Raw genomic sequence first — 24,649 nt, 5'->3', positions numbered from 1 at the left:
ATTTGTATCATCTGCCATAAAGCGAGATATTTGTCTATTTTTTTTATTACAGATTTCTTCTTTACGTACACTTAAAATTTTGTTTGTTTATTTATTGGCTATAAGCTTCACTTAATTGTTTAAATGTTAAACTGTTCCCAAGATAATATTACATACACACCTAGGTCTTTTTTCGTGTTTTTCGTTTTTATTATTTAAATGTTTTAAATTGGTCTATGTTACATCATTTCCGAATAATAGACTTAGAAAACAGTGCGTTTTTTTTGTACAACCAACTGGTTGTCATGCTGGTTTTAAATTTAAAGTTAAATTTACGTTCATGAGTTTGTCAGTCATCTCTATCTTACGAGAAGCTATTTCCGAAGGATGTTCACAATAATAAATTCCTTGCGTAAGTCGGCTTCCAAATTAAATTTAAATCAAATTGAAGGGTCAGTATCGATACAATTTATATTCCTCTTTTCGATGACGTCACGCACCAGCTGTATGGCCTAATAATATTAATTTTACAGTTTTATTAGTTGTTGAGTGTTCCTGGTTATCTTGCTTTCAATTGATGTCTACATAACTCATTCATACGATAATAATTTATTACAGATTAGAACTAATATTAATTCATGTAATTCACTAATGGGGTGTTGTTTTCGTTCACAGATTATACTCGACGCGTAAGCACTTGTTTCAATTACCTGCTTTACTAAAGGGGTGCTTCTTAGTAGCTCTCTGTCGTAATAAATATGATCATGTTATATACGGTATTAGTGAAATACGCGCATAATAGTGAATATGTTTGTTATTACACAATCAATAGAAACGCGATACGCGTGTGGTATTTGAAATTAATATCGTATGTACAAAAGCTTGTTTTGCGGAAAGTATTTGTTAAAAAAAAAGCAATTTTGCCATCACAAAGGAAAAAAATTACATACAAACAACATGATTTACTTCCATGCGCGAGCGAAATTCTGTGATTTGTAGCGATTGCAATAACGAATCTCTAGTTAATACATCACCTAGTGTGTGTTGGTTATACTTACGCACACATCCACGTACAGATTATAGTATAGACAAGGCACGTATTTGATGTTTTATGTGTGTGTGTGTGTGTTCAGTTCAATTCGACGGCGCCGTGTCTCGGTTTAAACAGCAGCGGTTGTCTCGTGTTTAAGCGCGCCGTTTGCATTCGACGAATTTAATAAGGGGAGACACTTTGGCTGGTTTATGTGGAACAAATATTGTGTCTTGCCAGGGTGGATTCCCTAATATCGGTCTGTACATACTTTCGCCACTCTCGGAAACGATACAATTTAAGACAGGGCGCGAGCTTCGTCGCAATGCTGACGAGAGAGAGAGAAGCGATATTTAACTAAACGCCAAAGACGTTAACTGTAGAGCGGAATTTAATCAAATCGACTTTGAAACGAGACACGAGATGACGAATTTAATTTAATATTAGTTGAATTCAATGCTTAGAGTAATACGGCTTAAAGCGATTATTTAATCACCATGTGGCGGTCCATCGAGGTGTGACCATTTATTCAGATTGATCCAATAAAGTAAACCACGTTGAATTAATACAAAATATGTCATGTTTATTTAAAGTAATCTTGTGCTTTATTATATATTGAAATAAGTAATAAAACAACACTTTTAACATATAAAATTTACTGATACTTTATTAAAGTCTTTTCGCGTACATCGTCCACATTAAAAAAATGTTACTTTTTTTCTGCAAAAAAACGTGCTTTTGATTTAAATAAATAGCAACATAAACCGCTAGCGTTTGAAATCATGCCCACGCATAATCTGAATAACGCCACCGCTAATGTTATTCATAACCGATCGAATTGGCGTCGGTAACGACCGCTGCTATGGCGTCGTGACGCAAAAAGCGGTAATGCATGCACACCGTTTATTAAAACAAAACCTGGGCTAGGGGTGGTGGTTGTTACACGAAATTTACTGGGGCAAATATTGGGGTACGTGACTACGGGCTTGTTTAGCCCGGCGCGGCGCCAGATGCCAGCTCCTATCTTCCTCTTCCTCACACTTTACTTTCTCGCTCTCTTTACGTAGCAGAGGTGATATTTTCTTACTATGCGAATGTTGTATTCATGAAGTATCGCCACGGGAGATGCTCCCTACCTAATGGCCGAATAAGTATGGCTGAAGGTTATTAAAAAGGTAGGCAGAGGTGTGAGATATGACGTCACAAAGCTCATTAGAGTGAAACGTAACGTCACTTTAGTGCACCTATTCAGTAATCTATTCGGAGAGTAAAATCATAAAGCTGGTACTATTAGAACCCATGAGACACAGCAAAGCTTATTAGACAACAGTCACAGTAACTATGTTCTTTCAATATCACAATATAAAAAAGTTTATAAAAAGGTTTAAGGATTTTGAGGCCGAATGGCCGTGATTTTGCAGTCAAAATAGACGCCAAAAATCCTGCATATATTTATTACCACATACACATGGAAATATAGCTACCGTTATTTGATGGTGGAGGCAAAATAAAGGCTTTTGAAAGGCGATTGATAATAATATGTACTCTGAAGTGACGCTTTGGTGCGTCTCTGGTCTTATAATCCTTTGTCTGCATATATTTTCTCTTCTATCCGTCTGTCTCTACGTTCTAACCAAGCATCTTAAATTTTAAATTACTTGTTTGAGACCACGCTGGCGAATAGCAGATAAAGATGTTGGCGGTTCAGTTGCATCGCTTATTAGACACACTCACGAAATATGTTGTATGATCATTCCAGCGTTCGTTAACAAAGTGGTATAAATACACAATAGTATTTTGTGCAAGATAAAACACACTGTCAATCGCGCATCTTTTTTAAACAAAGAGTAGTATTTTTAATTGTTATTAATTAACGCCTCAGGAGGAATATGCTAATAGGTGGTCCGTAAAATTTTAGCAATTACACCGGTTTTAGTAATTTTGACTCATTGTCATTTATTATTTAAAATCGCGCGAAAACAGTTTTTAAAATATCTATTGGGATTTTAGAACGGCCCTTTTATATCCGTTGTTGCTACTTTGATTGTGCAATAACATCCATTGTTTTTTATTCTAATTATTTTTGCCTCTGATTTGTCGGTGCTTATACAAAATCTTCATTGCTACTCTAATGTAATTAATTTAATTATTAAATAAATAAATAAAAAACACCTATGTATTCTGATCGAACGTTAGTTACGTTTATGTTAAAAAAAAACAGTAAAATATATTTTAAAGTACTCAGTTAAATGAAATAGTAACACTAACCAAATATTTATTCCCGATTGCTTTTCTGTATCAACTATAAATATAAAATCACATTCAAGCTCCAACTAATCGCTTCAATTATCGCTCGCTTAATTGAAAAGCAAACTCTCGATATTGCCTCTAGTGCAGTTCGAAGAAGTTATTCATCGAGCTATTCGCGTATATGCTGACCACTCCCGAAAAGTGATGAATGGACCCTTAATAAATCCACTTCTCTGATATAACTCGAAATGTGCGACGCTCCCTCGAGTATTCCTCAAAGTCTGCGAATGCGTACATATTTACAAAGTGAAAAATCACCCCCACCTGAAGACGTAGAAGAAAAAATCTGCGGAAAGAAGTGATTTATTTCATTTTCGCACCGCCATTACCTTTTGACTCGCAAGAAAAAAAGGTTATGATCGAATTTCTTCAAAGCACACCACGCCTCCGACCCCAAACCTAAGAGAGCAAAAAAGAGAGCGCCCCTGGCGCGTCATTATTAACCGCGGGCCTGTATTCAAGAAGAACGCAATATAAGAATGCCGAAACGCCGGTTTCCGTGAATATTTCGCAAATTTATTTTCAGTACAAGCGTAGCGGAACGCCTCGCCTACGAATGCTTGATTAAATTCTACAGGTGAACGCTATTCAAGGCATTTCCAAAATGATAACGGCAAAGAGTAATTAACAATAACAGAATGTAAACGTTTAAGATTTATAGTTTTCTTGAATTATTTCTTGACAGCAAAATATATACAATTATTTTATCAAATAACCCAATAGGATGAATTTAATTTAGAGCACTTTATGTGACACATTATTAAATTATTTTTAGAATCTCTTTCTTCTGGTGTCATATCCGATTTCATATGTGGGCGAACACATTGCTGATAAGATTCAAGGTCATTGGCTGCATAAAATAATATCCATCCATATACGTATGTTTCGCAACCAAGACATTTTCTTTCCTCTGATCCGCTTTTCAAATTATAAAGGTATGAAGAAGCTCGTATTTCAGACCTCAGATCAAAAATAGATAAAATTTATAAGTTTTTACCATTTTGTAATAGAGTAATTAGATTAAACTATCTTTGCTATTTTCATTAGTTAAAGTTTTCATAATCACTTCTGAGGGTTTTGCTCTATGTTTCCATTTTGTTTTCGAGGAATCATTTTCGAAAAGAATTTCAACAAGAATTTACGGACATGACGTTCTTTTAAGCTAAATTTACTCTCCGATTTTATTTTGAAAGGTTGCTAAATTAGTCTCTCTGCCATATTAAATCGTATTTTAGATCTGGATCTCAAGACGCTATCACTTCATTATTTTTTATTAATGCACAAAATTCAGCTGACAAATTGTTTAGCTCGTTATTCGAAATATTTATGCATAGTAACGTCTTCAATCACTTTTAGCAAGTTTTGTTAGATCAACAGAATCGTTTTCATCCGACCAGTTCCACTGTCACCAACTTTCTTTATTTTAGCACAACAATGAAAAAAATGTTGCGGGAATATAAGTAGATGTTAAAAATACTGATATTAAAAAGTCATGAGTAATTAGTAAAATAATTTTGACATTTATAAATATCAAAAAAATCGATGGTAACGTTTTGTCTAGAAAAAGTACTACTAAAGATTTTAGAATCAGTTTTGAAAGCATGAGAAAGATTTTTCTATACATAAACGACGACTACGAAAAATCTTTCTTTCGAGGAACGCCTTTCACTATAGATAAAGGTTATATTTAGAAGAATTGTATATACACCAGTATTGTTTAAGGTACTATATACAATAAGGAGTAATAATTAGCTCTCCAATAAGCATATTTATCCGACTTCTTATCAGATATTGTCAATATATATTCCCAACTTGGTTCACACAGTTAGTGGTCGATTATTCTACAAATGACCACGTAAAACGTCTCCCATTTGCATAATGTGGAAACTTTATTTGAAATACTGCAATATAAGGATGTTTGTGTGCGTTTATGTGTAGCAATTTAGTAAGACGCCCTTTTTAGGCGCCTAGCCGTCCCGCCGTCGGATGTTCATCCATCCGCCTGTAATAAATTGCTGCGGAACGGGAGGAAACCACCCTTATTGCAGTCTGCATCTAGGATGCACCCCTGTACGGCGTTTCGAATAATGTGCGGTCTCCCTCAGAGACGTTACGCCTCTAACTTGTTACTATCATATCCTGTGTAGGATATTTCAGTGAACCTAGTTGGATAAGTTATTTTGCTTAAAAGTAACCAAGTTTTATTTGATGAGATAATATATCAAATCTTTCTAAGCAGTTAAAAGTAAAATTTGTTTGTTTTAAAAAGCAAATATAATTTAATGTATAATAATTTCGTTTAATCGTTAGTGTACATAAAAAAACATTAACATAAAATAAATTCGCAAAATAGATATTGGAATAATGAATGATGTGATTGTAATATTGTGTTTGTTTGCTTTCGCAAAGTACTTTGTAGAAATGTTTATTCACATAAATATTTTTACTGTGAATCACTTAGTGAATTAAATCTTAGTAGCCATAAGTTAAACATACTTGGATATTCCAAATGTATTTTATATACCTACTAATGAATATTTATAATATATGTTACGTGTCATTTATTACTGCTATAAGTCTATATTTATTATATATTAAAATCATCTTGTAACTGTTGTTTTTATGTAATTTATAATAAATTGAATAAACAGCAATACCCAAGTGGATGATTCTCTGAATAGTTCAAGATATAACATATTATTAGAATATCAAAAAAACCTGAAATCAATCGATCAAATGGTTCACTTTATCAAAAGTTTTTTTGAAGTATATATATAAACATATGTAAAGTTTGTATATTTGTAATTATTCTAATGTATGTATTTATTATTGTTACAGGTAATGCATCATCAACAATTCGAACCGTATCCAAAGATTAACATGATCAATTCTGAGGTAAACTATTCTATAATATTTTATATTTATTTGGTTGTTTACGTAATTTATACCCCACACTAGGAGCGTCTGAATAAAGAATGTACACAAACATAAAAAGTTGGAATTGAGTTGTTCAAAACAGTTTAATTTGTTCGGACGTCTCTGTTATGTTAATTGCCATGATTCGCCCCCCGGAAAGTTGTCTCGGAAAGGTGACTCGCGTTGGGGCGTATTATGGTTTTAAAAACCGATCACAGGATCGGTCTGGAAGTTTGCGAGCGTGTTTCAGAGATTTTGACGAAATATTTAGACGTCGGCGGTACGTCAAACTTGGAGATGGATTTTATCAGGAAATTTCCATAACAAAACGGCAAAATAACACGGTTCGCTGATCGGGTGGTTCACCTCTCGCGTATTTGCCTTGGAAATTTTGTCACGCGATATAAACATAATATAATATAAAGGGTGGCTTCATAAAATATAAATGTATTTTTTTAAATCTTGAGTCTATAAAGCTCTTGCGCTGAAAAAAATATTTTATACATCATATAATAGGACCTTAACAATGTTGTTATGGCGCTTTACTTAAAAATCTTTTACTGTTTTTTTTAACTTTTATTAATTACTTTATTTATATTGCATTCACAAAATAATATAAATCTTTATATGAGATTGTGTTAAAATTTCTTTATACTTTAACTTAAATACGTATTTAGCGTAACGCGTAAAAAATGAAGCGCATCGGCATTTAGTAAAATATATTCGACAAAAATAAATAAAACATTTAATTGAGATTAGAGCGAAAAGCATTATTTTACTCGCCTCTTTGCTCAGATAGCAAATTAGCCTTTTATACAGACGTTCATCCGAGTGAAACGGAATTGCTTGAAGTTAGAGCGCGATACGAGAAGAATGTATCGGGTTTAAAAGTAATTCGCACGGTGGCAAAACTTGTCCCCCGCCGTCTTCCTTCTCGAGGATTTACTTTTATTAAGACAAAAGAAAGCAAACAGTTCCGCTGATAAAGCTCGCTACTGGAAAAAGCTCCCGGGCCGTCGTTATTTATTTCCCCCCGTTGCTTTTCGGCGACGAAGCGGCCAAGGGCTCGCTGAGGGTAGTTTCTCGGGGGTTGTTAGCCACGTCCGTCAAGGGCGGCCGTTTCGTTTTTAAGCGTCCGGACGCTGCCTGCACCCCTAATGCGCTAAACGCCACCAAGTAGAAGTTAATGTGGCCAAATTTACGACGGGGTCCCTCTTTCGAATTAATTAATTGCTGGAGGCGACCACGATTCCTTATCTCATGTTTGTCCGAGGAAACGAATTGGATCGTTACCATAAACTGCGTACCAGAAAAGAGACGGTGGATCACTATCGTACACAATATACAATAAATGGTTTTAACACTTAATATTCCTATCGTGATGATAGCAATATTAGAATCTGAATATCACTATTTTTAACAGCATGATTTTCGTCCTAACTGTTCCAATATTAACTAACATTCTGTTTTTCACTAAAACGGTGACAAAATATCTCGATGAAATCCAAATAAACATCGTATATAGAGATTTTGAAAAGGCCTTCGACAAAGTCTTCATGAGTTAATGAAAAAATTTAAAAAGACCGCAGTTGCTCGGTTATTCTAGAACTATTTGGGTATATAACCTATGGCGGCCGATTGTCAAAATAATATTTCACCCCTTCGGATGTTCTTCAAAGATCCAACCTAGGCTTTTGTACTTTACGTTATTCATTAATGACATAATTAGGGCAGTTACAAATTAAGTTTTCTTCTGTATGCTGATGATTTACAATTGTTTAAATGCTTCTCTATGGGAATGGGCTTTAATCAACCGTTTGCTCTTTAGTGTCGGAAAGTGCCATATTGTGTATTTTTCTCAATCTCGTTCGTTATCAGATTATTCTTACGATCTCAGTGCGAGCATTTTTGATTAGAGAAACTTTTACTAAAGATCTCTGAATCATTTTTGAGAGCAAGTAGAGATTTTCTCTACACGGAAACGACGTCTTCAGTACCTTTTCCACTTAGACGATCCATTAGTTATTCGTGTCATCTGTGACATCTTAGTTTACAGCATTCTTGAATCGGAACCTATAATTTAGAATCTCTAGTTAACTAAATACTTTTTTTAACCGTAACAGATAAAAAAAGGTTTTGAGATGTCTATAAAAAAATATTTAGTTTCTATCCGTTTTTGTACCCCAGCGCAGAAGCGTTGGAATATGATTTACTGAGTTCTCGCAGAAAATCTCGGTTATATTGACAATCAAATTATTCTCGAAAAAAATTTTGAGGTCCGTAACGTCATTGAAAATCACGATCGCGTCCTTTTCTTGTGAATACCCATTTTAAAATGAAATCATTCAAAACTGATTCGTATATATATTATATATAAGAATCTTGAGTTGTATAAAATTCTGGTTTCAAAAATGTCAAGATTTTTATCTTAATGAACGAATATCTGCAGATTTATTTTAAATAAAAGAATCCACATACATTTGTGCAATTTTTTTTATCCACAAAATAAATAATTGTTTTTCTTACTATAAACTAACAATAGGTTTTTTTGCAAAAGCTCTTACTGCAACTTTTTTAATTTACATTAATTACAAAAATTAAATTTATATTAATTATTTCATAGCGTATTCTTTGGTTTTTGCTTCTTAAAGGATTGCTACCAAAATATCGATATATTACATATTAATAAAAATTAATGTTACAATATTAGCACATTAAAAATGTATCTGACTTTTAATAGATGATCTGAACTTTTTGTCAAAGTAGCAAAATCCAAAATATCAGATTTAATCACTTACAATGTTAAATCTATAACAAATAGCTTATTACAATCAATGTGAAAGCCAATCAAAATGCTTCTAGTTCTTAAGTATTTTGAATATAACGCTACAAACTTATTCTTTAGGTTTGATGGAATTTGTTGCTGAGAGAATTGGGTTCACAAAAACTTTAGAATACAAATGTTTATATTTTTTTCGATTTAAGGAACGATCTTTACTCCTAGCAACTTTTCGCTTTAAGCGACTTCAATACCCAATTTTCTATGGCAATTAAAAGGTCACAGTTGCTTAATAAGAATATAATTGGCTCAAATATGATTCTTTTATAGTCAACTTTATGTCGCAGTGTCTCAAAGAACACCTATAAAAATAATTATGGTATTTAATGCTAATGAGACTGAACTATAATAGAACATATTTAAGTAAAGCTGTAAAACTTCTAGTATATTTTTTTGCTGTGCTTGCAGCAAAAGCAGCAGTGGATTGGGTGACATTTTATTATACATATACCAGTGGTATAAGTTTATTACTATAATATCTAAAAACCTGGATTAAAATTCCACATATCTGATCTGAGAAATCAGAATTGGTAATTATTAAATAATTATTGTTTAGATCGAACGCATTATTTTCTTAATTTTACGAATAATGTTTTTTATGAATAATTAAAATAAAATTGAGCTTGGTCGTGCATTTCCTAACTAGCAATATTAACCTTTAAAATAAGCTGCATGGAAAACTTTCAAGGATTAAGAAACGTTTTTTAAGCTAACCAACAACACAACAATATTAAAGGTTTCTTCTTAAATTCTTTTTTGGTGGAAGAGGTTTTTTGTTTTCAGAAACAATAAAAAAAAAATTCTTGAAGAAATTATCATTACCTGCAATGAAAAACTAATTCATCACTTATTAAGTTTTACTTATTAAAATTCTAGAATATAATGAAAATTATACATATTCTATCAAATACTCTGATACCATCTTACTACAAAACAAAACTATATATTAGTAAGATATACGTTATATTGTATATAACAAAATAAAAAAACTCACTACTTACCGAACAACCCTAGCAAAAATCGGCTTACAATCTCCGAGTGAAACAAACCATACGACGTCCCATAAAAACGTCTGATTTATGTAACCATGCTTGATTTCCTTAACAGTAAATGTAATAACGGAATCATCCGTTTTATACCAAAAATAAAAATAATAAAAAATTTTAGTATACAATTACCTAGTACGAATCTCAAAAATTACATCTCAATTTCACGATACGTCACAATAGCATAATTTTCACACATTTTCTTGTGCAAATAAGCTGCATTTATTTATTAACAGCAAAATTTATCTCCCAAGCAACGTCCGGTGGGAGCAGCCCTTGCGAAATATTAATTAATGGCTTGTCGTTTATTTACCGCTTTCCCCCAGGGGTCGTTACAAAGACTTTTGCATTAAAATTTGACTCGTTAAACTTTATTAAGAAATCTATAATATTTAATGACGATGGCCAAGGTGCTATAGAAAGCTTCGACAAAAAAAGATGTTAGCTTCCCAGAGGATACTATTTTTATATAAAAAAGGGATAGTTTGTTGAGGGGAAAATATTATATTTAATATATAATAAATATTGTTATGCTACGATCAGATATTCACTCTAAATACGGTCCGTGTTTTAATTTAAGCCATATTTTTGCTTCGCCGCCTCCAATTAATTTAAATTGTAATTTATTACTGAAATAAACACCGTGCCTTGTTTCTGCTTATCGAGTTTATTCGTGCTTTGAATCAGATCGTTGATACACTACAAACAAACAATTTATTTCCAGCTTCCGCCTACCTGAGTACTTCCGATATCATACGCTATTCACTTGCATAGTCTTTCGTGTAATTTGTTTACCAACGCGACAAACGACGGGATATCATATGCGAAAGCTCTCTAATCTAAGTTGTATTGTAATAATTTGCTCAGGCTTTATCTCGCAAGAGTGTATGTAGTCTTACCAGAAGTCTGTTTTTGTTCGCCAACGCGTATTACGTAAAGCTAGCTTGTTTTCATAACAGGGTCGTATTCATTGTTTTTTGTCTGACCTTCTGGGACGCAAATTGGAGAACAATACCCCTTCCTCCTCAATCCAGAACCGATGTCATTTTATGAAAAACTATTCAATGAAAACACATTTTCAATGCCGACTTATAATATTCGAATAGTAAACTTTCCATTATATTATTTTAATATGGATTAAACGTTTTCGCTAAGGAAACTGTTTTTTAGTGTAATTTTTTCTTATCTAAAAGCATTTTTTATTAATAATAGTTTTATACATCTATTTTAGACAAAAACATTAGACTCGTAACTAAATATTTGCAAAATATAAATACTGCTTAGCAACGTTTTTAGTTATGTACAATTATTAAAACTTTAAAATACACTTTTTTATAATATCTATTCAATATTGATATTATATCTGAGTTAAATATAAAGATGAAAAAGCTGCTATATGCCATTCAAATCTGAGGTACAGTTTTCTTTGGCCATATTTTATATTCACACTAACAATTGTGAAAAATAATTTAATTTAGCGATGGTCAATGAACTGATAGGGACAAACCTTGGGTTATGAAGTGAATCACTGATGAATTATGTATCCAAAGTTCACTTAAAAAAATAATGTCTAGAAAGAGAACAAATAAAAGGTGCAATTTAAATTGTATATACATACTTACATATATACAGTGTTACGGCTCTACGTTTTAAAGGAATCAATGGTTCTCAGATTGAGTATTGTACTAAATCCGCTTAAATGGAGTTTTGCAGTATTTGTTCAGCATCAAAACAAGCAAAAGTAAATTAGGCATTTTGTTAAGTAATTTGAAAACACGACGTCCTCCGCGTTATTAGTCCAGCTTCGCCTTGGGCGGGGAGATATCAGATTTCGGCAATAATTAATTCCGAAGCCCGACAAAATCCCGTCTGCCCTGCGACTTCGGCCCAAAGGGCGGTCCCTCCTCGAAGCCCTCCAAAACTGGGGCTTTCTCGCTTTCCGGGGAGACTCTCACTCACCGTAGAGTGCCCTAAACACGGGACAATTTCGACCAAATTGCCCCCTTTGCTCCTCAGCACTTTCTCTTTGTTGTAATTCAAACGGCATTATGTAATGGTATATGCTCCACTGGTGTCATGTTTTCATACATTGAAATGCACACAAACATTGCCTTACTAAGCCGCCGTATGTATTTTCTATAAATGAAAAGTAAATACATAAATTACAATGAGCAACAGATTTGATCTTTTTTATATTCTTAAATAGACTGTCAATATATTTTTAGCTAATTTAACAAATATTTTCTTTAAGTGTTTTTAATTTTATGTTCAAGCTCTAGATTATACTTATATTTTAATTTATAATGAATTAATAATAATCTCACAATTGACAATAAATAAAACAGATGTTTCTTTTTTTACACTTGACCAGTTATTTAATTGTAATTAAACCTTTTTTTTAAACACTCAATAATTTATAATTAGCATTGCTATACAAATTTCTGTAGTCATCTTTCCTTTCAAATGCATATCAGTGACAATTAATATGAAGATATACACACGAAGTGTTGACGAAAGTCTCATAAAATTATGCCCCAACACTTGGTGTGTATTTTGCTAAATATTTGATGTATTTATTATTATTTTAGAGAATAAAAATTCACTTTAAAAAAAGTTTTTAATTTAATTTAGTTAACAGTTTATTAAAATAAATATTATGAATTGAACTTAAGAGTTTTTATAGTTATATAATTGCCTGATTTATACGTAAAATTAGGCGCTAAATTTTTAGTAGTTATTTTCTTTGGACACATTTAATATTTGTTGTAGTCTATGATGTTATTTCACAGTGGATCAATAACTTTAAAGTTAAAACTGCTAGTATTTTTTTTCACTTAATAATGAACTTTCGGTACTACAAAAAAAAACGGATTTAATCAGTAATAAAATAATAATAAAGCAAAGTCTTGGCATTGCTTTTATATTATTTCCATATTTTTAAAACAACGTAAAAATTATATTGCTTTGATATTTCTGTGGCATCATCTTAAATTAAACTTATTTTAATGACTGAGAATTTATTACCCTATCAAACTATATAATTTTTCTTTACAATCATTGGTTTTTCTGTATTTTCAAATGGATGTTTTATTGTGTCCCTTGCACCACAATAACAATTTTAAGGTTTTAACTCATTTTTGATTTATAGATTCGAACATAAGCAACAAACAATTGTAATACAATATTGCTCATAATATTAGTCTTAAATCATACTTTTATAGTGCAAAAATATTGACGCGGTGATGTACACTCAGTATACATATGAAAATATGTAATTTTCAGTTATTTTATATATTACAAAATAATCATTTAAATAATGGTTAAAGTAGTAATTATTGACATGCTCCATTCTTGGCTTTGTTTAAAAAATTATATTAAGACTTAATACATTTATTATATAATATTAAAAATGTATTATTTGATAAAAAATATCTATTTAATAACGAAAATATAATTTTACTAATACAAATTATATTTAAAAAAAAGATTTTAATTTATTTTTCTAATTACTATACAAATAATGGTTCGTCACAGAAATTACATGAAATGTTTACAAATAACACATGTATTGACCATTATTGTTATATATTTTGATAATTTTATAGGTAATTATATTTTTTAATATAAATTTTTCCCTCATGACCTTACAAATAACGATTATACAACGGTATATAATTAAGCACTTAGGATAAAAATAAAACAACAGTTATGGTGTACATTTAAATGCACCATCCAACATATTTTTTCACAGCACCTCTGAAAACATCATTGTTTTTGCCAATCTTGTTGAATATCTGCATGCTATATAAATATTCTTAAGCGCTAGTGACTTGGTCGTGACGTTTAAGAATAAGGGAAGCGATCGCGACTCTCCAAGACACTCTAAAGCTCGCAGCTGAATATCGACGAGCATTGTCGGATTGCCGATCGCGTCCTTCATCAACTTTAAAATGTGTTTTATTGAGTGACACAAAAATATGTAAAAAAATTATTGATCAAAATGGCATACACATAAACAATTTGGTGATCATTGTTTTAAGTTCATCTAATATATTTGTGAGACGATGGCATGAGCTTTCGGAATAAGTAAAACGTTTTATTTTCAAGCGAGTCATTTATTTATTTATTTTCAATAAATTTAGCGTTCATTCATCCAACGCGTGTTTCTGATTAAACAATTTCTAAATTAAATAATTACCAAGTGTCACTAAACTTTTCTGTCGGCAATTTTCTCACTTTAAAACGTGATTAAATCACGTCAAAACTGAACCGACCGATTTGCCCCAACATCAAAACGCTTGCGGTCGCGAAAGGGTTACATACAGTTTGCGTCCCTGCACTCCCACGGGGTAATTCGTTACACATCCACACACAAAACAATACGACCGCGTAATAGGTTTTCCCTTTTCCACCCCTACGGGGCAGACCGCACCGATCCGCCCCGCGTCATCTCACCCCGCTTCCATTTCCTTGTTAGTTATACTCGTGTCCTCGCCGCTACAGGATTACGCTGATGTCATTAAGCTTTTATGGCCCAAAAACCCATTTGAACCTTATTCCGGAGCCGGTTAAAAATGGACCCATTCCAGAAATCATATGCGCGCAACGCTAACGTTTCGCGCTTTTGTGTGGCTGCTGTTGTTTAATCATTTTTTTTACGAGCTGTAGAATATAATTGCGTGACACTTTTGCGTTCGCGTTCTCGTTTTCTGCTTTTCGGTATGAGTTGTATGATTTTCTTGGGTTTTTCCATTAGCGCCGTGGAAATTGATAATTGAAGGTTGCGTGTGTTGCATTATTAATGAACGTTTCATATTACGGTGTAGTTGAAAGCAAAATTAGCGCACGATTCAAAGTGTATTACATTGTTTAAAAACCAATGGTTTTATCATTAATCTTTATAAAATCACTATGATCTTTTTTAAGTACATATTACGTAATCCCAAAATTAATGTCATTTTTTAATGGATTAAGAATTCACTTTTAAGTTTTTTATTTTAATGACTTAAAATATTTTTAATTCCATTAGCATATAATGTTGAAAGTTTTGATATCTATTATATTTACCATTAAAATCCGATAATTGATAGTAATATTCCATTCCAAGTACCTGCTCAATTTACCTCATAAATTACTTTGTATTAAATACACACATAGTTCAAGAAGTGAAAGACCAATATACAATTTCTTTTCGAAGCGAATCTCGCCTGCTTTAGCATAAGGGTATTACACAATACGACACGCGAAAACGGAATAAGTCTGAATGGAAGTTTGCTTTATATCCTTGTAGTGCACACATAGTGCTCATACTAGAATATTACAGTGAATAAAAACTTGCACACAGGGATAGGGTGCATTGTTTGAGGGTTGATCTCGTTGCGAAGACAGGAACAGTAATGCAAGGCAAACACAGAAACCGCGGCCCGAGGCTCCCGTCTGCTCTCCAACGGGAATTTCTGTACCCGTAGCTTAAGACTTATACAGGGTGTACCAGCATGTATTCTGTGAATTACGTGAATTACGCTTATTAACGAAAGGAAGAACGGATTTGAACTTTGAGAATGTTGTCCATTAGTTACTTTGATAAATCTCAAACTTGAATATGTAACTGCACTTCAAGTATTTATTTTAAATATTGAGAAATAAAATAGACATTATGTATAATAACATTTTACATGTAGATATTTGCAATGTATTTAAAAAGTTCAAGTGAAAAATATTGCTAAGAGTTATTCTATTTTTAGCTGTATTATTATTAAATATATATTTTTTAATTATGTTGCTAATCTATACGTAACTATTAGATTGATTATGACAGACTATGATGTAGAGTAAATATTAAATTTATTTTAAGCTTCATTATATGTAATTTAAAAAAAAACATTACAAAATGGTTAGATATATTTTTACAAAATAAACATTGCTATTTTGTAAAAATATTCTTTAAAAAATATATTTTCTTTGACAGTAGGCAGAAATAAAACAATAATAGCCTATTTTGACAAACTCTGATAAATTCGCCCAAAAATCGATCAACGCATTTTTTTTACTTAAATCAGTTACTTATTAAATCAAATAGGTTTTTACAATCACTTATACTACAACCTGTTTATTTAGCTGTCACAGAAAATAGAATTCGAACCGAGGAATCTTCTTTACTATTTTTCAAAAAAAATCAATACAAATGTTTTTTAATCATTTAAGTGTTTTATAAATACCCAAAATACTTTATAATCTACTTTTCAATTTAATTTCAAAGTCAAACATTTAGATAAGACCAAAGTTATTATTTTAGACTAGAAATCAAAAATTGGGTTTTTTCTCAAAAATTACAACTTTTATTTATTGTATTAAAAATTGCAATACTCTTTCTTGGTAATGTTAATTTTATTTCACTTTGTAATAAAATTAAATATAAATTTGATACGCAAAATATGTTAAAAATTTAATATTTTTTTTCCTAAATTATTTTGTGCCTTTAAGATGAATAATAACTCACATCAAAGTTTATTAATCCTCATTAGTGCTTTTTTTCTGAATAGCGATCTCATTTTAGTATGTATTATTTTCACTACCTATTTTACCGCAAAAAATCAAATATTCTGGATTGAAGTAAACAAGATTTTACATTATTTATCTTTTAACTACATCATCTTTTAAGTTTGTAGATTTTTTGTTACTAGTGCTTGCCTACTTACTTTATCTTTCATATGATTGTTCGAGTACCGTCCGTACAAATATCAATACACTTTTTCAATGCATCTATTTTTTGTGTATTTTAGACATGAGATAAAGTGCAATATAGTAAGATGCTTATATTGCATTTTCATTTTCAGTTTAAACAATTTAAATCATTTTAAGTTTATACTTTTCCTGTGAGTCACGTTGTCTCATTAAAAAATGCATGTCTTTTTCTTTTTGATCAGCTGAAGCCAAAGGGTTGTTTAAAAATATCTTATGACAAAAAAACACACGTTTCTAGAAGAGCTTTTAAATTACTAATAAATAAAAATCAAAAATTTAAGTTAATTTCAACTTTTACAGTATTTCTGTTTTGGTCTCTTTATATGTAAGACTTGTTCTTTAATATTATAATTTGAAGAAATCATATGTATATATTTCTATTTTAATTTAAGATCCAGCAGTTAATTTACCACATCTTCCTACTATACCTGTTCCTATCTTTATCTAAAAAAATCAAGATAAATTTTAAATAATATTTTAATTCTATAATCAGAAAAATGATTTTTGCAAAATGTGATTTTTATTTGATTTAAACCATTACAAATAAAGGTATGCTAAATGCTTATTATTTTGCTCTCTGACTTAAATTTGTATACAAATTTATCAGCGCGGCCAACCGGCTTGATAATCTTGGCAACTGTGGACAAACTAATGACAGTCTTATATCTTATGTTTCTTGTTTTGTTGGCAAATAAACTAGCTAATGTATGAGTTGCAATGTTGTTGACTATATTGGATTATTTTTTATTTAATTTGCGTAGCACAATTTGCAGAAAAGTCTATATACACATACACAAATTATCTCATTGTATTGCATAAACACAGTCCTAAAAACAGCAATATAAAACCCCGGAAGCTTATCGGCACCTTTAACGCGCACCTTTTATATACACCGAGCGGTTACTTTATTGACCTCGTTAAAAAGCTCATTATGCGCTTTAATATCGCGAATCATAAAAAAACTCCCCTCCTTTAATATGATTTTTTTGATAATTCAAGCTTGATTTATTATAATTAATTTATTGTTTAAAACAACTAAATTAATCTATCTATCTCACAATATAGTATTAAAATACAATTCTAAATCAATTCACTCAGTGGAATTTATTCCCGAGTGTCCACTGACTTGAGGGTGTGAGGGTCGCGGGGAGGGTTTAGGGGGTATAAATTACTTGATTCGTGTTTAACACCCGACTTGAATGTGTCTATCCGTACTTTCGCCTCTCCCTAATTCCGATCGAATTTCTTCCCGGTGTCTGCTTCTCTCGCTCGCACAATTCTACAGACGATCGGTGTTTAACAACGCGACAAATGAGAGCTTCTGGCGACCAGAACGAGACGGAAATATGTCCTAGGAAGTGAGTGTCAAAAGACTCAAGGGGGGAGGGTCAAACTTCCTTCGGACGTTTAGGTGATTTTTTCTTCCCATCATGTGCCTATTTGCTGCATGGAAGTGGATATCCTGTGTGGTTGACGCATTTTTTTTTTGTATGGATGCTCTTATATAGTTTGACCACATTTGTATTTAAATTCGATATTGAATTTCTTGTTTATTTTTGGGGGTGTAGAAAAGCGTCTTCAAAAAATTTCAACCAAGGGAGTGATTCGGATTGGTCACGAAAGTAATGAAGTTTGCTATCCCAACTAGTCTCTGAGGAACTCTCAATGTAAGTGGTAAAGTTTGACTCATATTGAGTCTCGTCAGATCAATTTTAGAATTTAATAAATTATTATTAGTATACCGAGCTACGTATGAATATCGTACAAATCTGTATTTGAGACGTCTTGCGATTTTATCTAATTAAAATATGTATATATCATAATTTCATTTTACGATTATAACATATACACATCAATAATTCACTATTTTATAAATACGAAGTAACTGGTAAATAACGAAATATATTTTCAAGTTGTTCATCTCTAAAAATAACATTATATCATTTTAAATGTTCGCATCCCCTAATAAAATCTAACATTAAAAATAATTTAAATAGTATAACAATTAATTATATATTTTATTGTAAATGTTTACAGACGGCAAAGCAAATTATATTAAAGACACGACAACCCCCATTTCTTCGACTATTTTACGCCGCGTCAGCTTTAATGCCTACTCACCCCCATCGTGTGCCACATCAATAGCGTGATGTATCGAAGTAGCGTGATCCGAAACAGTTTAATACTAAAATGAATAGCGCCATATCGAAATGACTTTTGACGACCATGTCGTAATAACGCAAACTATTTTTTATCGTCGCATGTTCCTCTATTCGGCGTTGTGAACGCTTTGTTAATATAACGATATAAATGTTTGCTACCCCTGACAACGACACGAGAATAATTAAGGTGGCACTGGAAGATTGCCTATTGTGCAATGAATTGCTTAATTTGACACCGAACCTTATGCCAAGATTCTTCCGTTACGACTTTTATGTAATATAAAGGTAGTCAGATAGATCCCTAGTGGTCTTATTGAATTTCCTAAACCCTTTTGCTACCATTTCGTTTAACTGGCGTTTCAATAAAGTTCCTCGGCATTCTTGTGTTTGGAATTGAATCACTTTTCTAATTGTAACAAACTTTAGAATGCCTACTACGTTTTTTTAAACATACTATTTATAGATGCATTAGTCATATTTCTACTTCTAAAAGAATATCACTAATAAATTTAATTTATTCCTTTCAGTAAACACCTATGTTGCGTATGTTTGTCTTCTTTTTGTTCGTTTTATTTTCGTACTTCAAGCCAAATTTTCGATTGAATACGAAATGAAATTTAATGCAGATAACGTTTTTCTCATACGTATGCTTTCATTCGTGCGTCATTTTTGTGTGTCAGCATCAAAAATTACATTTACATTATTCATGTATTTTTTCGCAGATCTTGTTTACTTGAAAATGTTCAAATTTTTTTTATTGAATTTAATTCCAGTTGCTAACTAAACGTTAAAATTAATATTAATAACTTTTCACTGTTTTGTATTAAGGCTTATGATAATTCAATTAAAATATAAGTTCACGTGATATATAAAATAATACAAAAGATATTTAAAAATGACTGGACATTATAAAAAACGTATGTATTTTGTGAAATTTTAAACATTTTGACGACTACAATAATCGTGATTATACGGTATATTATGCTATAAAAATAATAATATGATGTTAAATTAAGATAATTAACTATATTATTAACATGTTTAGAGTATAATTTTGTTTTATAAAACCTTATCATTAATATATAATTTTATATTTTAAGTATCATTGTTATGTGCAAAGCAGACTTAATGATTTATATAGAAAATCTCAAAGGGTTTTTTAAATGACATTTTTTTAAAAGAACACTTTTGAAGTTCTTACTATCAATGTATAATTTACTTAATAATGTAGCACTGTTATTTGCATAGCAGCCATTAAAATAGTTAACTTATAAGCTACATAATATAGCACTGGTGCTATAAAAAAATGAAATCAAAATATATATAATATATATATAGAAAAGCTTAACAATATATGTTTTAAGAACGCTATTTAAGTCTTGACTATTAATATATAATTTTATCGTCAAAGTAGCATTGTTATATGCATAACATCCATTAAAAAAATTACGAAAAAAAGTGAATGTTTAAGAAACATAATATACCAATGGTTTTATAAGAAAATTTAAATATATATATATAGAAAAGTTCCAGAAGAGCTGTTTAACTTATGATTTTCTTAAAAACCTAGCTAAAGTCCTTACTATAAATATATACGTAGGTTTATAAATAAAGTAGCATTTTATTATAAATAGCAGCCATTAAAAAAAGTACAAAAAAGATATCTAATCAATATCAACTTTTAAGATATCTAATATACCACTGGTCCTACAAAAATATTAGTGTAAAAAATATATTTAAAAGTTTTTTTTTGAGCCTACACTAAGTACTTACTATGAATATATAATTTTATCGTTATAGTAGCAATGTATTATGCACAGAATCTGTTTAAAAAAGTTACCACAAATTGGTGAATTTTAAAATACATAATATACCACTGTTGCTACAGAAAAATAAATAGTAGTTTTAAACATTTTCTATTTATAGCTATTTTATATTTTTAATAAAAAATAGACATTTTTAAAATCCTTCCAACTGCAAACGCTATCCTCATATATAAAAAATAATCGTTTTTATAGTACAATATTTTTACTGTGTACTTTCACAATAATTACATTTTCATTACATTATAACTTTTAATATTACTTCTTTAAGATGTTACGCGTCGCTCATTAATCAGCAATTATATCATTGTTCCACGCACGCGTTGAGAGAATTCGGAGAATTTATAGACACCCAAGAACTCTGAGAGGGGCAAAGTCTTGAAAAACTTTTTTTACTACCCCCTATAAATTACCGCCCAAACGAACCTCCCTCGTTCGCATTCCTTCACAACTCCGCAACTCAGTCTATCACTGTATCGTTACTGCGAATAGTTAACGAAAACCCTCCGAAACAATTGATCAGTTCAATTATTCTCCGGACCGCAACTAATCGCCACTGTCCGGTCATAGTTTGCCCCATAGTGTAGCCGTAGTGGAAAAACCGACCGCCATTGTCGCCCATAACGGTTAACCGCCAAGTTTCTCCAGATCGCACACACACACTCTCTCTATGGGTTAGATTTAACTGGCGGTTAGATTCTAGCTCGGCGGTCTAACCCGCACCCGACAACCGGCCGGTTAAACTTTGCTCATTTGTCTTTTGATTTCAGCTGGTGCTTGCGAGATGAGCACGTCACGCGACTGACGTTTTCTGGTTTTCGCTGGTTCATAATATAAAACCACAATTAGCTGTAACTAAATATATTTGACTGTCTATATATTATACAAAATACATACGAATACAAATATCGTCCGCTGAGATTTTGATTGAAAGTAAAACAATATTTTTTACTTTGCCAAGCCTATAAAAAATTGTAGAACAGTCGCTCGATGTGACAGGGATTGGTTTGAGAAGTTAGTGTTTCTCTCATGTTTAATTTTTTGTTGCAAGGTGACAATCAGATAATTTAAAATATGTATATGTGCTAATGCAAACAAGATGCGATATCGTTAGAAATATAATTTAATTATAATCCTTTAATTATAAATAAACTGCATATTGATATACATATTAGTAGTATGTTTTATAATTTTGCAAGGCTTTGAATGCTCTTATATAAACTATTGTCTTAATTTTGTTAGTAGATAAAAAATAAGATAATCAAACAATTAAAATTATCATACAATAGAAAACTAAGCGTTTTTGAAAATGTAAATGCATTGGTAAAATGTATAAGACTACGATGCTTAAAATGTTGTATATTTCTACATTCACTATTATTCAGCGATTGCTAAAAATTTTCAAATTAAATTTCCGCTGAATGATGATTGAGGTTGTCTTAATTGCTGAGTAGATGTGCTATTATTATAATTAATGTTTCTTAAAGTAACGTATTCTTTACTTTAATTCTAACATTTATAATTTTAAGTGCACAAATTAATATTAATATATTTCATCCTCTTCTTTGAATGCTTTTTGAATGAATTTTCTACATTGCAATATGTCAAAGCAGGCCTTTTGCTATGCGGTTTTTAACTAGAATATGTTTGAATAAGTTTATAAGCCATTGATATTACATTACATAAAATTTAAGATGATAAGCTTTATCTTTGTAAGTAAAGTGACTTGATCAATTTCATTGCAAGACAGTCCAAAAGTGCTTCTCTCCTGTACGGTAGACAAACAATCCCACTAACGGCAAGACAATGCAGTGTAATAAATATGGTGAAAATTAAATTAAAGCCTAATGTAGGCCAGGTTTAGTGCCAGAGGGGCAACATTGTGCTCACCGGCGGCGCCAGAGCTAAAGGGGTGTGGGGTCGTCCAAAGAGCTTCCCGAAAATTTACTTAGGCGTGATAAAACGGGACATTTAAAAGGGTAAAAGTTTAATGTTGGCTTCGGGGGGTAGGGGTGGTGTGCGGGCGACGTTGGTTTGCTAGTAGGGGTTGTCTGTGTTGGTCTTAAATTTTGGCGCTAAACGAGGTGGCAAGAGTTACCTACTTGGCTTTCTGGCACACTTGTCGCTTGCTTCTTGTCCTTTGTAAATTTTAAATATAAATTTAAAGAGGCAGAAACTTATATGATGGCCTTTAGGATAGGAATTGTTGGGTTTTGGCGCCAAAAGGGTGTGACTTTGCAGCCAAAATAGACTTCTGAAAAGCTTATAACAGTTTATTTTATAAACATATATAAACTACCACATATATAGAGATATGTATATGCCGCTATCAGGCGGTAGAGTTAAAATGGCAGATCTTAGAAATCAATGAGTTTTTGCTGGCGTGTCGAGTTGTATTGTTGTGGGTTGTGATTTTGGTAAAGCAGCTGGGATCTATTGTAATGTATTGACGATGTGTCTCATGATGATTCTGGATGTCCTTGCTTTATAATGGCACTAAATCATTTTATTGTGAGATGTATTGAGCTTAAGAGAGATTATGTGCAGAAATAAAAAATATTTTACTATATTAAAAAAACTTTTAAAATTATAATATAATCAAAAATATATTTGTTTTGTATTTTCTATTGTATAGTATTTATTTTACTCTTATACATCGCACAAATGCATTGAAAATCACTATATGTAAAAAGGGTGTGAATGTCACATCAAATTTTATGAAAAAATTAATATAATATTAAGTAATGCTTTTGTATAATTAGAATTACTGTAGCTGACTTACAATCACCTACCTTTCAGCCGTGTTCAGTACATTTTTTAGCTATCCTTACAATAAATAATTTTAGAAAGATTGTTTCTGCTCTCAATATCTTTATGCTGAAAGTCGCAATATATTATATTTTCGACCTTAGCATGGACTTAAGTGTCGGATGTGACACATTTTAATCGATTTTAATTTAGATTGTACATTATTTACGTTTCTCAACTCCACTAAAAATATTTTCGACTATAGTTTTTCCACGCAGACTATTCATAAAAAATATTTTTTCAGTCACTTTGAACAAAGCGTTGACTCCTTGAACTATCTGTGAGGCCAGTGGTTCTTAAAGTGTACACTGCGATTGGGTGCCTTTATTTTAAAATATTCATTATTCAATTAAATTTGGTCTAAACCAGTAACACACTTACTAGTGAACTATTTGCATAAGCCTGTAAAAATTGTTACTCACTGTAACTATTTTTACCTAACCCTTTCATTACACCAAATATGCAAAATACACTTGTTGTATTTTGATATAGGGCGCCATGAAAAAAAATAATTGGCTATTGATGTTACTCACAATGTGCTCAATCTCGCAGAAAGGCTAAAAAAAATTATGGCATATTTCTGTTACACAATATTTATAAGATAAATAAATAAATATAGAGTCTTCTTTGTGATCAATCTATTGTAGATGTTTTAATTATATTAACCCGAAAATAACCTCGTAATAACAATCTTAACAAAGTGGCATAGTACAATATTATATTATATAAATAAACATTCGATCATTATGTTCCATATTATATTTAGCTACGTTATAGTGACAAATTATTTTTCCATATTTACTGCTTGACTTGAATTATCCTTCTTATCTCTTTGCTTCCAAAATTTTAATTGAACCGCAAATTAACGATCCCTATCGTCGTGTGCGTTACCCGAAAACGCTAACGTGTTTACTGCGGCGCGCTAATAAATTCTCGTTCCGCTTTTTAATCCCGAGCAATTTTCCGATTAAAAGGGGACATCGTAATTCATA

General features: G+C 31.4%; 1 protein-coding gene across 15 annotated transcripts in view; it reads left to right on the top strand.

Annotated features, from left to right (window-relative positions):
- Positions 1-24,649, top strand: part of cpo (RNA-binding protein) — a 371,924-nt gene that overhangs the window by 266,331 nt on the left and 80,944 nt on the right. For 7 of the 15 annotated variants that reach the window (XM_088202524.1, XM_088202530.1, XM_088202529.1 and 4 more), the window contains exon 3: positions 6,158-6,214. The exons of the other annotated variants lie outside the window; for them this stretch is intronic. In XM_088202524.1, the coding sequence (XP_088058650.1) occupies positions 6,158-6,214 (57 nt within the window). The remainder of the gene's footprint in view (positions 1-6,157; positions 6,215-24,649) is intronic. 15 annotated transcript variants of the gene reach the window in all.

Source organism: Plectrocnemia conspersa, unplaced genomic scaffold (assembly GCF_051122295.1).
Source record: "Plectrocnemia conspersa isolate PC_06_02 unplaced genomic scaffold, ASM5112229v1 ptg000013l, whole genome shotgun sequence".
Classification (NCBI taxonomy): domain Eukaryota; kingdom Metazoa; phylum Arthropoda; class Insecta; order Trichoptera; family Polycentropodidae; genus Plectrocnemia; species Plectrocnemia conspersa.
Note: the sequence above shows the minus strand (reverse complement) of the source record. Positions and strands in the feature narration are given on the sequence as shown.